At 42.3% G+C, this 14,005-nt stretch overlaps 1 protein-coding gene across 1 annotated transcript; it reads left to right on the forward strand.

Annotated features, from left to right (window-relative positions):
• Positions 1 to 1,440: 1,440 nt before the first annotated feature.
• On the forward strand, positions 1,441 to 12,672 carry LOC124024828 (sorting nexin-4-like). The gene is made up of 15 exons (XM_046338592.1): positions 1,441 to 1,799; positions 2,804 to 2,928; positions 3,089 to 3,230; positions 3,390 to 3,539; positions 3,676 to 3,723; positions 4,130 to 4,185; positions 4,748 to 4,820; positions 4,976 to 5,037; positions 6,256 to 6,321; positions 6,598 to 6,687; positions 6,943 to 7,042; positions 8,050 to 8,195; positions 8,445 to 8,559; positions 8,927 to 9,009; positions 12,088 to 12,672. The coding sequence occupies exons 1-14, from the start codon at positions 1,497 to 1,499 to the stop codon at positions 8,972 to 8,974; spliced, it is 1,524 nt and encodes a 507-aa protein (XP_046194548.1). The 5' UTR covers positions 1,441 to 1,496; the 3' UTR covers positions 8,975 to 9,009; positions 12,088 to 12,672.
• The last annotated feature ends 1,333 nt before the right edge of the window (positions 12,673 to 14,005 follow it).

Consider the following 14,005-nt stretch of genomic DNA (forward strand, 5'->3'; position numbering starts at 1 on the left):
GAAATTTGGCTTGTCACCAAAAGCACTCACAAACTTCTACAGATGCACAATCGAGAGCATCCTGGCGGGCTGTATCACCGCCTGGTACGGCAACTGCTCCGCCCTCAACCGTAAGGCTCTCCAGAGGGTAGTGAGGACTGCACAACGCATCACCGGGGGCAAACTACCTGCCCTCCTGGACACCTACACCACCCGTTGTTACAGGAAGGCCATAAAGATCATCAAGGACATCAACCACCCGAACCACTGCCTGTTCACCCCGCTATCATCCAGAAGGCGAGGTCAGTACAGGTGCATCAAAGCTGGGACCGAGAGACTGAAAAACAGCTTCTATCTCAAGGCCATCAGACTGTTAAACAGCCACCACTAACATTGAGTGGCTGCTGCCAACACACTGTCATTGACACTGACCCAACTCCAGCCATTTTAATAATGGGAATTGATGGGAAATGATGTAAATATATCACTAGCCACTTTAAACAATGCTACCTTATATAATGTTACTTACCCTACATTATTCATCTCATATGCATATGTATATACTGTACTCTATCTACATCATCGACTGCATCCTTATGTAACACATGTATCACTAGCCACTTTAACTATGCCACTTTGTTTACTTTGTCTACACACTCATTTCATATGTATATACTGTACTCGATACCATCTACTGTATGCTGCTCTGTACCATCACTCATTCATATATCCTTATGTACATGTTCCTTATCCCCTTACACTGTGTATAAGACAGTAGTTTTGGAATTGTTAGTTAGATTACTTGTTGGTTATCACTGCATTGTCGGAACTAGAAGCACAAGCATTTCGCTACACTCGCATTTAACATCTGCTAACCATGTGTATGTGACAAATACAATTTGATTTGATTTGATCCTGTTTATCAGCTCTGCTTCTACATACAGTATGTTGTCTGTAACCTGTTTATCAGCTCTGCTTCTAAGTACAGTATGTTGTCTGTAACCTGTTTATCAGCTCTGCTTCTACATACAGTATGTTGTCTGTATCCTGTTTATCAGCTCTGCTTCTAAGTACAGTATGTTGTCTGTAACCTGTTTATCAGCTCTGCTTCTACATACAGTATGTTGTCTGTATCCTGTTTATCAGCTCTGCTTCTAAGTACAGTATGTTGTCTGTAACCTGTTTATCAGCTCTGCTTCTACATACAGTATGTTGTCTGTATCCTGTTTATCAGCTCTGCTTCTACATACAGTATGTTGTCTGTAACCTGTTTATCAGCTCTGCTTCTACATACCGTATGTTGTCTGTAACCTATTTATCAGCTCTGCTTCTACATACAGTATGTTGTCTGTATCCTGTTTATCAGCTCTGCTTCTACGTACAGTATGTTGTCTGTATCCTGTTTATCAGCTCTGCTTCTACATACAGTATGTTGTCTGTAACCTGTTTATCAGCTCTGCTTCTACATACAGTATGTTGTCTGTATCCTGTTTATCAGCTCTGCTTCTACATACAGTATGTTGTCTGTATATCAGGTTTATCTTCTGCCTGAAAATTATGTTTATTGTGGCAGCACCATTTCACCAAGTCAAATTCCTTTATATACAAAATGTATTATGCGATTAAAGGTGATTCTGATCTTCTACAGTTTACAGGGCAGGACTCTTATTTTGAAAGATATAAAATCCCATGAATCGCTTTATCTTGTTTGCATAACACAGCTGGAAAGAAGGATGGCGGATGCTGGAAATAAAGAGTCAGCGCCGATTGGAGGAGATGAATTTACCAACACAGAGTTGGAGAATAACAAGAATAACACGGTAGTAACGCAATCATTTATATGTTTTGTCTGTGTTTGTAAATGGTCTCTTTGCGAACGAACTATTGTCCTTTGTCCACGGCAAAGGACTGGATGGATGCATCCAGAAATAGAACAGATGTAGCAGGCGGGACATCAGGCAGGCCACGCGATACATTGTAACTACGCGCTGCTGTTGGCTACAATATAACCAACCTTGTTTGTAACAATATTGCACACGATATGAGTGTTTTGAAGATTGAAAGACCCATCTATCCAAAATAAAACCATATCTGATCTGTGTTACGTGGCCAGTAGCTGTTCGGCACGTTATTGGTCCACTCGCAGCATTCAGAGAATGACGTCACGGTATTATGACACATGGACGTCAAGACTCACCCCGCTCCTGTACAAGGGACTGAAGACAGCTTTTCAACAAAGTGGCTTTTTAACATGTTTTTCATGTCTTAAAAATGTTTTACCTTTGTTAGATCATTAGCACACATTTTAAATGGCTTTTACAGATTTGATGTTTTTACAAAGAAAGTACTTTTATTCATGGTTGTTTTCATTGGTTTTAACAACATGTACTTTTTAACTAATTTAAATGTTGTGTTTTATGCCTTGTTGCCATCTTTATGTGTGTAAATTATGTAAAAAATGTATGAGCTGTTTTTAAAGGAATTGTGTCAATAAAACTTTTCCAAAATAAAAATGGACGTCTAAAGACACGTATGTGTTTATTACTAGAACATTTCCAAATAGGTCCAATGATTGGCAGAGGATAGGAACAATCTAAATCTATTGATATTCTGTTCTATTCATATTCAGTCCTCTAGAGCAGAGTTTTCCAAACTAGGTCCAACCAATTCATCATCAACATTTGATTATTTGAATCAGCTGTTAGAGCTAGGGCAAAAACCAAAACGTGCACCCATGTGGGGCCCCAGGACCGAGTTTGAGAAACTGCTCTTAACTCTATTCACTAACCACTGCCTATTTCTCCCATGCACTCTGTTTGTACAGATGGTGGAGGAAGGATCCACTCTGCTGCGGAGAATGGAGATCAGTGTGGCCGAGGCAGAGAAAAGAACTGGGAAAAATACAGTGAACATGCAAGAGATATTCACAGTGTACCTCATAGAAACTCGGTGAGAGAGTGGGACCCCGTTTGTAAAAGAAGCATATGTGAAAAATATCCTTGTTCCCAAATGAAAACATGTTCTCGGTACAATGATGTGTAAAATAAGAGGGATTCAGATCCTTCTGGTTAATCTGATCTGACCGAGATGTTGGTGTTTCTTCTTTCAGACCCATAGATGCAATAACAGAAGGCCATAACCCAGCAGCCCCAGACTCTCTCTGGAGGAGATACAGTGAATTTGAGATTCTCCGGAACTATTTGTTAGTCACCTATCCATTTATCGTGGTGCCGCCTTTGCCAGAGAAGAGGGTAAGCTAAATTCAAACCTGATGGCCACATCTATACCTAGTAGTCCCAAGCACCACACTGCAGTGTTTGGGCCTTAATACCCACAGAATTTAATTGAATAGAACACATTATAATATATATATATATCTTTGTGTAATAACCCTCGTCTAATTTCTACAGGCAGAGTTTGTTTGGCACAAGCTGTCTGCAGACAACATGGACCCAGACTTTGTAGAGAGGCGCAGGGTTGGTCTGGAGAACTTTCTACTTCGCGTGGCCTCCCATTCGGTTCTGTCCAATGACAAAATCCTATACCACTTCCTGACTGAGGTACGATAGCCTATGAGCTCACTCCATCACGTTGACGTTGTATTGGAATGTTTTGGAGAGATTCAACATACATTTGTATTTATTTATTCGTACTGTACTTTTGAAAAACGTTGAATTGACTCTCCTCCTCTCCCAGGAACACAGGTGGAAGGAGGTGGTGTATGAGACAGGGTTCCAAGCCAAGGTACCTCAGAGGAATTCTTTACTTCATGAATGTCTATCTTACCCCGATATGATCTTTACTCAGTTACTACCACTTATTAAAGGGGTTGTGTCCTTGAGCTGTTCCCGTCTATTGATGTTCTGTATTACATCATGTTCTGTGTTACATCATGTTCTGTGTTACATCATGTTTTGTGTTACATCATGTTCTGTGTTACATCATGTTCTGTATTACATCATGTTCTGTGTTACATCATGTTCTGTGTGGACCCCAGGAAGAGTAGCTGCTGGATGTGCAACCGCTAACAGGGTTCCAAATGAAATCAAATTAAAACCATACTGAATCTATTTGGATCCATCCAGTGGTACACCTTGGTTGTGTTTGGTTTATAATCACATTCTAATTCAATTGTGTTTGTTTTTTCTAGGCAGAGTCCAGGATTAAAGCTCTGAGCGCAACTTTCAGGGTGAAGAACCCTGACAAGTAAATCAACCCTTCCCATTTACAACCAGGAGTTGTCAGACACCTAGTGGCATTATACATGTTTTACATACATTTGACTTAAAGTTGAATTAAGTTAAAGTAGTGTAAAGTTAGTCGTGTTAATTTGAAGCCGTGTTAAGTTGAAGTCGAGTAAAGTTGAATTTGTGTAAAGTAGAAATTATGTTAAGTTGTACAAAGTAAAATTTATGGAAGTCGAGTAAAGTGGAAGTCGATTAAAGTGGAAGTCGAAAAAGTGGAAGTCGTGTACATTTGAAGTCGTGTACATTTGAAGTCGTGTACATTGGAAGTCGTGTACATTTGAAGTCGTGTACATTTGAAGTCGTGTACATTTGAAGTCATGTACATTGGAAGTCGTGTACATTGGAAGTCGTGTACATTTGAAGTCGTGTACATTTGAAGTCGTGTACATTGGAAGTCGTGTACATTTGAAGTCTTGTACATTGGAAGTCGTGTACATTGGAAGTCGTGTACATTGGAAGTTGTGTACATTGGAAGTTGTGTAAAGGTATTTTAAGGTTGCCATTTGTCTTCCTCTATCTAGGCGGTTCACAGAGATGAAACACTACAGCGATGAGCTTCAGTCTCTCACCTCCCAGCTGCTCCGAGTCAGAGCAGTAAGTCATATAATAATATACCATTCATCAGATGCTTTAGATCCACAGTCACTCTGCTCCTCTCATTGGTCTAAAGTTATATCTTTGGAACAACATCTTCTTTTATTTAGCGCTCACCTCGTTACACATTTAATAACCCACGTTTCATTCTCCAGAGAGTAGCAGACAGGCTCTACGGCGTATACAAAGTCCATGGGAACTATGGAAGAGTATTCAGGTAAGAGTTCTAGTCAGCAGGTAGCCTAGCGGTGAAGAGTGTTGGGCCAGCAACCGAGCCGCGTTGGTGAAAGATCTGTCGATGTGCCCTTGAGCAAGGCACTTCACCCTAACAATAAAACATGTTGTATTTGAATATTGAAGAAAGACTGATATGATATTGTTGTGGGATTATCTAACTGATCTGACTGTTTGTGTGGCAGTGAGTGGAGTGCCTTAGAGAAGGAGATGGGAGATGGTCTAACTGATCTGACTGTTTGTGTGTCAGTGAGTGGAGTGCCTTAGAGAAGGAGATGGGAGATGGTCTAACTGATCTGACTGTTTGTGTGTCAGTGAGTGGAGTGCCTTAGAGAAGGAGATGGGAGATGGTCTAACTGATCTGACTGTTTGTGTGGCAGTGAGTGGAGTGTCTTAGAGAAGGAGATGGGAGATGGTCTAACTGATCTGACTGTTTGTGTGTCAGTGAGTGGAGTGCCTTAGAGAAGGAGATGGGAGATGGTCTAACTGATCTGACTGTTTGTGTGTCAGTGAGTGGAGTGCCTTAGAGAAGGAGATGGGAGATGGTCTAACTGATCTGACTGTTTGTGTGGCAGTGAGTGGAGTGTCTTAGAGAAGGAGATGGGAGATGGTCTAACTGATCTGACTGTTTGTGTGTCAGTGAGTGGAGTGCCTTAGAGAAGGAGATGGGAGATGGTCTAACTGATCTGACTGTTTGTGTGTCAGTGAGTGGAGTGCCTTAGAGAAGGAGATGGGAGATGGTCTAACTGATCTGACTGTTTTGTGTGTCAGTGAGATGGAGATGGTCTAACTCTGACTGTTTGTGTGTCAGTGAGTGGAGTGTCTTAGAGAAGGAGATGGGAGATGGTCTAACTGATCTGACTGTTTGTGTGGCAGTGAGTGGAGTGCCTTAGAGAAGGAGATGGGAGATGGTCTAACTGATCTGACTGTTTGTGTGGCAGTGAGTGGAGTGCCTTAGAGAAGGAGATGGGAGATGGTCTAACTGATCTGACTGTTTGTGTGGCAGTGAGTGGAGTGTCTTAGAGAAGGAGATGGGAGATGGTCTAACTGATCTGACTGTTTGTGTGGCAGTGAGTGGAGTTCCTTAGAGAAGGAGATGGGAGATGGTCTAACTGATCTGACTGTTTGTGTGTCAGTGAGTGGAGTACCTTAGAGAAGGAGATGGGAGATGGTCTAACTGATCTGACTGTTTGTGTGTCAGTGAGTGGAGTGCCTTAGAGAAGGAGATGGGAGATGGTCTACAGAGTGCTGGACACCATATGGATGCGTGAGTACTCTCCATCCGCCATCAACCTTTGTATCTAACCTGTGCTGAGCCTGCTATTCTAATGTAGATTGCACACAACCTGCAATTTAGGAACCACAATGGAAATTAGGGAACACAATGGAAATAATTATATATTTTTTAACTGGCAAATAAAATCAGCCTGGTATTCTACTGCAGAGTGCACACGTCAAACAATTTAGGAACTACAATGAAAATAAGTATATATTTTTTAACTGGCTAATAAATCAATCAATCAATCTGTGATTTTGTCCACAGCTATGCTGCCTCAGTAGATGATATGTTGGAGGAAGAGGAGCACTACGCAGACCAACTGAAGGAATATCTTTTCTATGCTGAAGCCTTAAGGTTGGTCCTGTTGCACATTATGGCTAATCAATCAGTGAATCAACCAACCAATGAATCATATCTTGTAAAGGGATTCCAGAACCCTGTCCCCTTAGTCAGGTAAAGAGGGTGATGCACCAAGTAGAAGGTTCTGACAGTGTAAAAATATCTCCTCTAAACGGGCCTGGTACAACTTGTGTCCCAGGAAGTAATGCTGTATGGTGTTGTGACATTGTATGGGCCTCCTGTAAAGCTACTACTGTCTGTTTCCTACAGGGCTGTGTGTAGGAAACATGAGCTGACCCAGTATGAGCTGGAGACGGCCTCCTCAGACCTCATCTCCAAGAAGCAGCAACGGGAGGAGCTGGCCACTGGGGTATTCAATTCAATACAACTTTATCGATACCCTCAGGGGCAATGAAGAAACCATAGGTTTAGGCATAGGTTTAGTTTATCTACTGTTTGTATCCTGGTATAGGAAAACTAGGGGTCTCCAACTGAGATTGTGATCTCTTGTAAGAGGCAAGCTCTTGTCTTTCCAATATTGGTACAGTATAGGTCTCAAGAGCATTGGCAAGGCCCAAGAGGTCTAGTTTGTCAAGTCCTCTCAGAATCTTTGACGACATGTATTTTTCAAACCCTCCTATATAAGGACATGTAAAGCCCCCTGTAAAGCCCTAGCCTGGTCCCATCTTTGACTTCATGTCTTCTTCACACCCCCCTATATAAGGACATATCCCAGGCTCTACTGTAGTCCCAGACTCTACTCTAGTCCCAGGCTCTACTGTAGTCCCAGACTCTACTCTAGTCCCAGGCTCTACCGTAGTCCCAGGCTCTACTGTCGTCCCAGGCTCTACTGTCGTCCCAGACTCTACTGTAGTCCCAGACTCTACTGTAGTTCCAGACTACTGTTGTCCCAGGCTCTACTGTTGTCCCAGACTCTACTGTAGTTCCAGACTCTACTGTCGTCCCAGGCTCTACTGTCGTCCCAGGCTCTACTGTCGTCCCAGGCTCTACTGTAGTCCCAGACTCTACTGTAGTCCCAGGCTCTACTGTAGTCCCAGGCTCTACTGTAGTCCCAGGCTCTACTGTCGTCCCAGACTCTACTGTATAGTCCCAGGCTCTACCGTAGCCAACTCTTCTATTGCATGCCATGCATGTTTGTCATGACAACAAACACAGAGAAGCCGAAGCATCAACAGACTAGGCCACCAGCAGGCCTGGGGTCAATTCTATTTCAATTCAGAAAGTAAATCAAATTCCAATTCCAAATTTTCCTCATTGAAAAGCATAGGAGAGAATCTGGAATTTTAGTGTACTTCTTGAACTGACTAGACCACCAGGCTAGTAATGCCCCTCCATTCTCTGTCTGTCCATCCTCAGATGGTACGGACGTTCTCCTTCAAAGGAATGACCAACAAGCTGTTTGGTCAGGAGACACCAGAGCAGAGGGAGGCTAAACTCAGCCTACTAGAGGAGCAGATCGTCCAGGGAGAGGAGACTGTCACAGAGAAAACAGTGGAGTGCGAGTGAGTCCCTCACGTTAAACCATGCAGTAATACCTAGATAGATAGATAGACCACATGCTGAAAACAACTCATTGATAAAGTATGTAATATAATCTGTGTGTGTGTGTGTGTGTGTGTGTGTGTGTGTGTGTGTGTGTGTGTGTGTGTGTGTGTGTGTGTGTGTGTGTGTGTGTGTGTGTGTGTGTGTGTGTGTGTGTGTGTGTGTGTGTGTGTGTGTGTGTGTGTGTGTGTGTGTGTGTGTGTGTGCAGGGAGTACGTGAAGGGTGCGTGGGTGGACATGCAGCGCTTCAAGGAGCAGAAAGACAGGGATCTGAGGGAGGCTCTGATTGGCTACGCCATCATGCAGATCAGCATGTGTAAGAAGGTGTGTCACACTCAGGTGGAAGTCTGGAAATGCTCCTAGTATCTATGAGGGTTATTTTCATTGGGCACCAAACAGACAAAAACTGACTCAAAGACAGAGGGACTACCTGGACTAGTCCAATAAGAAACTGTCATTTTCGTGTTGCTTTAAATACCACTCTCAGAGTTGTGTTCATTAGGCACAAAACTGAAGAACACCGACTGAAAGAGAGAGGAACTACCTGGACTTGTCCAATGAGAGACTTTCGTTTCAAAACGCGTTGCAACGGTGTGCCCTACTGAACACAACTCGCTTGTTAAAGTCAAAGGCCAGTGTTGTTAGGACCTGATTCAATTTCTGTGTTTTATGTTCTCCTCTGTCTGTATAGGGCATTCAAGTGTGGACCAATGCTAAGGAATGTTTCCACAAGATGTAAGGGGGTCGGGCCGTGGGTCAGCGACGACGTCTATGGTACGAGTGTACAACAACTTCACCTTTTGACCTTCACATGGAAACAGAACCACTGTTGTCACGGCAACAAGCCCCAGCTGACAAAGTTACAGGGCTGCATCTCAGTACTCAGTCCAATACTGGCTGCATCTCAGTACTCAGTCCAATACTGGCTGCATCTCAGTACTCAGTCCAATACTGGCTGTGTCTCAGTACTCAGTCCAATACCGGCTGCATCTCAGTACTCAGTCCAATACTGGCTGTGTCTCAGTACTCAGTCCAATACTGGCTGTGTCTCAGTACTCTCACTGGCTGCATCTCAGTACTCAGTCCAATACTGGCTGTGTCTCAGTACTCAGTCCAATACTGGCTGTGTCTCAGTACTCAGTCCAATACTGGCTGTGTCTCAGTACTCAGTCCAATACTGGCTGTGTCTCAGTACTCAGTCCAATACTGGCTGTGTCTCAGTACTCAGTCCAATACTGGCTGCATCTCAGTACTCAGTCCAATACTGGCTGTGTCTCAGTACTCAGTCCAATACTGGCTGTGTCTCAGTACTCAGTCCAATACTGGCTGTGTCTCAGTACTCAGTCCAATACCGGCTGCATCTCAGTACTCAGTCCAATACTGGCTGTGTCTCAGTACTCAGTCCAATACTGGCTGCGTCTCAGTACTCAGTCCAATACCGGCTGCATCTCAGTACTCAGTCCAATACTGGCTGTGTCTCAGTACTCAGTCCAATACTGGCTGCGTCTCAGTACTCAGTCCAATACCGGCTGCATCTCAGTACTCAGTCCAATACTGGCTGCGTCTCAGTACTCAGTCCAATACCGGCTGCATCTCAGTACTCAGTCCAATACTGGCTGTGTCTCAGTACTCAGTCCAATACTGGCTGTGTCTCAGTACTCAGTCCAATACTGGCTGTGTCTCAGTACTCAGTCCAATACTGGCTGTGTCTCAGTACTCAGTCCAATACTGGCTGTGTCTCAGTACTCAGTCCAAATACTGGCTGCGCTCCAGATAAAGTGGGGAGGTAAGGAAGCCTTTCAAGACATGAGATGTAGTCCGGGACTATATTTTATAATGAGATATAAGGCACAAACATATCCCCTTGTGTTGGTTTATTAAGAGAACGTGTGTGTAGTATCAGCAGGATAAAGGTTGTTTATTAAGAGAACGTGTGTCAGCAGGATAAAGGTTGTTTATTAAGAGAACGTGTGTGTATTATCAGCAGGATAAAGGTTGTTTATTAAGAGAACGTGTGTGTATTATCAGCAGGATAAAGGTTGTTTATTAAGAGAACGTGTGTCAGCAGGATAATGGTTGTTTATTAAGAGAACGTGTGTGTAGTATCAGCAGGATAAAGGTTGTTTATTAAGAGAACGTGTGTCAGCAGGATAATGGTTGTTTATTAAGAGAACGTGTGTGTAGTATCAGCAGGATAAAGGTTGTTTATTAAGAGAACGTGTGTGTATTATCAGCAGGATAAAGGTTGTTTATTAAGAGAACGTGTGTCAGCAGGATAATGGTTGTTTATTAAGAGAACGTGTGTGTAGTATCAGCAGGATAAAGGTTGTTTATTAAGAGAACGTGTGTGTATTATCAGCAGGATAAAGGTTGTTTATTAAGAGAACGTGTGTGTAGTATCAGCAGCATAAAGGTTGTTTATTAAGAGAACGTGTGTCAGCAGGATAAAGGTTGTTTATTAAGAGAACGTGTGTGTATTATCAGCAGGATAAAGGTTGTTTATTAAGAGAACGTGTGTGTAGTATCAGCAGGATAAAGGTTGTTTATTAAGAGAACGTGTGTGTATTATCAGCAGGATAAAGGTTGTTTATTAAGAGAACGTGTGTGTATTATCAGCAGGATAAAGGTTGTTTATTAAGAGAACGTGTGTGTAGTATCAGCAGGATAAAGGTTGTTTATTAAGAGAACGTGTGTGTATTATCAGCAGGATAAAGGTTGTTTATTAAGAGAACGTGTGTGTATTATCAGCAGGATAAAGGTTGTTTATTAAGAGAACGTGTGTATAGTATCAGCAGGATAAAGGTTGTTTATTAAGAGAACGTGTGTCAGCAGGATAAAGGTTGTTTATTAAGAGAACGTGTGTGTATTATCAGCAGGATAAAGGTTGTTTATTAAGAGAACGTGTGTAGTATCAGCAGGATAAAGGTTGTTTATTAAGAGAACGTGTGTATATTATCAGCAGGATAAAGGTTGTTTATTAAGAGAACGTGTGTGTAGTATCAGCAGGATAAAGGTTGTTTACTAAGAGAACGTGTGTGTATTATCAGCAGGATAAAGGTTGTTTATTAAGAGAACGTGTGTGTAGTATCAGCAGGATAAAGGTTGTTTACTAAGAGAACGTGTGTGTAGTATCAGCAGGATAAAGGTTGTTTATTAAGAGAACGTGTGTGTAGTATCAGCAGGATAAAGGTTGTTTACTAAGAGAACGTGTGTGTAGTATCAGCAGCATAAAGGTTGTTTATTAAGAGAACGTGTGTCAGCAGGATAAAGGTTGTTTACTAAGAGAACGTGTGTGTATTATCAGCAGGATAAAGGTTGTTTATTAAGAGAACGTGTGTGTAGTATCAGCAGGATAAAGGTTGTTTATTAAGAGAACGTGTGTGTATTATCAGCAGGATAAAGGTTGTTTATTAAGAGAACGTGTGTGTATTATCAGCAGGATAAAGGTTGTTTATTAAGAGAACGTGTGTCAGCAGGATAAAGGTTGTTTATTAAGAGAACGTGTGTGTATTATCAGCAGGATAAAGGTTGTTTATTAAGAGAACGTGTGTCAGCAGGATAAAGGTTGTTTATTAAGAGAACGTGTGTGTATTATCAGCAGGATAAAGGTTGTTTATTAAGAGAACGTGTGTGTATTATCAGCAGGATAAAGGTTGTTTACTAAGAGAACGTGTGTGTAGTATCAGCAGCATAAAGGTTGTTTATTGAGAGAACGTGTGTCAGCAGGATAAAGGTTGTTTATTAAGACAACGTGTGTGTAGTATCAGCAGGATTAGGTTGTATGGTGAGAGTGTAGCACATGGGGGATGTGGGAAACTTACTCCTCAGCCTGAAGTGTCACCTCTTGTGCAGCCGAGTTGTTAACGCTTCGATGGCGCTGACTGGAAAGACGCTTCGGGAGGGTGGTCACGTGTGCTAGCGAAGCAGATGTCCTGGGTTCGAGCGTCCGTGTGAGCCCGATCAGGAGGAAGAGGTACTCGCTGAGTCAGCAGAGTGACGTCAGTTATCAGAATGCTGCTGTTACCTTGGTTTACCTCTATGAACTGAACTGGAAAAGACACTGAATCAACTGTCAAAGGACTTCTGGCCTTTTCTCTGCTTAAAGCACATGATATCATAATGTCTGGTATGTGAATATTGAATAAGATATTATTTCAGAAAATGTCAAGGTACATGTATATAAGAATATTATATACTTTGACGTGTCCATCTATTTAAATATTTTAACAACAGTGAACACTAACCTGGTGTTTGTTGGTTGAAGCAAAATATTAACTTACTAATTTAATCTTGGTTTCTCAAAGAAAACATCCTATTTCTACATTGTGACTCTCAGTAATAATGTAATTTAAGGTCAGATTTGATCATCATTCGTGTACATTCTATATTCATTTGTATATTCAGCTTTATGGTTTTAATAAAAAATATTGTCTTCTACCATATTCCTACAGCTACGGTTCCTCAGGCTACCACACATTTTCTGTTGGTCCAGTATGATGTTATGAGATGTTATTAAATGTATATGGAGACAGCAGGTTGAGGTAAACCCACTATGATGGTATATGGAGACAGCAGGTTGAGGTAAACCCACTATGATGGTATATGGAGACAGCAGGTTGAGGCTGACACACTATGATGGTATATGGAGACAGCAGGTTGAGGTAAACCCACTATGATGGTATAAGGAGACAGCAGGTTGAGGTAAACCCACTATGATGGTATATGGAGACAGCAGGTTGAGGTAAACCCACTATGATGGTATATGGAGACAGCAGGTTGAGGTAAACCCACTATGATGGTATATGGAGACAGCAGGTTGAGGTAAACCCACTATGATGGTATATGGAGACAGCAGGTTGAGGCTGACACACTACATTTACATTTACATTTAAGTCATTTAGCAGACGCTCTTATCCAGAGCGACTTACAAATTATGATGGTATATGGAGAAGCAGGTTGAGGTAAACCCACTATGATGGTATAAGGAGACAGCAGGTTGAGGTAAACCCACTATGATGGTATATGGAGACAGCAGGTTGAGGTAAACCCACTATGATGGTATATGGAGACAGCAGGTTGAGGTAAACCCACTATGATGGTATATGGAGACAGCAGGTTGAGGTAAACCCACTATGATGGTATATGGAGACAGCAGGTTGAGGCTGACACACTATGATGGTATATGGAGACAGCAGGTTGAGGTAAACCCACTATGATGGTATAAGGAGACAGCAGGTTGAGGTAAATCCACTATGATGGTATATGGAGACAGCAGGTTGAGGTAAACCCACTATGATGGTATATGGAGACAGCAGGTTGAGGTAAACCCACTATGATGGTATATGGAGACAGCAGGTTGAGGTAAACCCACTATGATGGTATATGGAGACAGCAGGTTGAGGTAAACCCACTATGATGGTATATGGAGACAGCAGGTTGAGGTAAACCCACTATGATGGTATATGGAGACAGCAGGTTGAGGTAAACCCACTATGATGGTATATGGAGACAGCAGGTTGAGGTAAACCCACTATGATGGTATATGGAGACAGCAGGTTGAGGTAAACCCACTATGATGGTATATGGAGACAGCAGGTTGAGGTAAACCCACTATGATGGTATATGGAGACAGCAGGTTGAGGTAAACCCACTATGATGGTATATGGAGACAGCAGGTTGAGGTAAACCCACTATGATGGTATATGGAGACAGCAGGTTGAGGTAAACCCACTATGATGGTATATGGAGACAGCAGGTTGGTAAACCCACT

This window comes from Oncorhynchus gorbuscha, unplaced genomic scaffold (assembly GCF_021184085.1).
Source record: "Oncorhynchus gorbuscha isolate QuinsamMale2020 ecotype Even-year unplaced genomic scaffold, OgorEven_v1.0 Un_scaffold_2017, whole genome shotgun sequence".
NCBI lineage: Eukaryota > Metazoa > Chordata > Actinopteri > Salmoniformes > Salmonidae > Oncorhynchus > Oncorhynchus gorbuscha.

Coding starts and splice junctions, on each gene's coding strand:
- LOC124024828 (XM_046338592.1), top strand. CDS start 1,497: ATGTTGTCTGTATATCAGGTTTATCTTCTGCCTGAAAATTATGTTTAT. Junction 1,800..2,803: donor AGAATAACAAGAATAACACG/GTAGTAACGCAA, acceptor CTGTTTGTACAG/ATGGTGGAGGAAGGATCCAC. Junction 2,929..3,088: donor GTGTACCTCATAGAAACTCG/GTGAGAGAGTGG, acceptor TTCTTCTTTCAG/ACCCATAGATGCAATAACAG.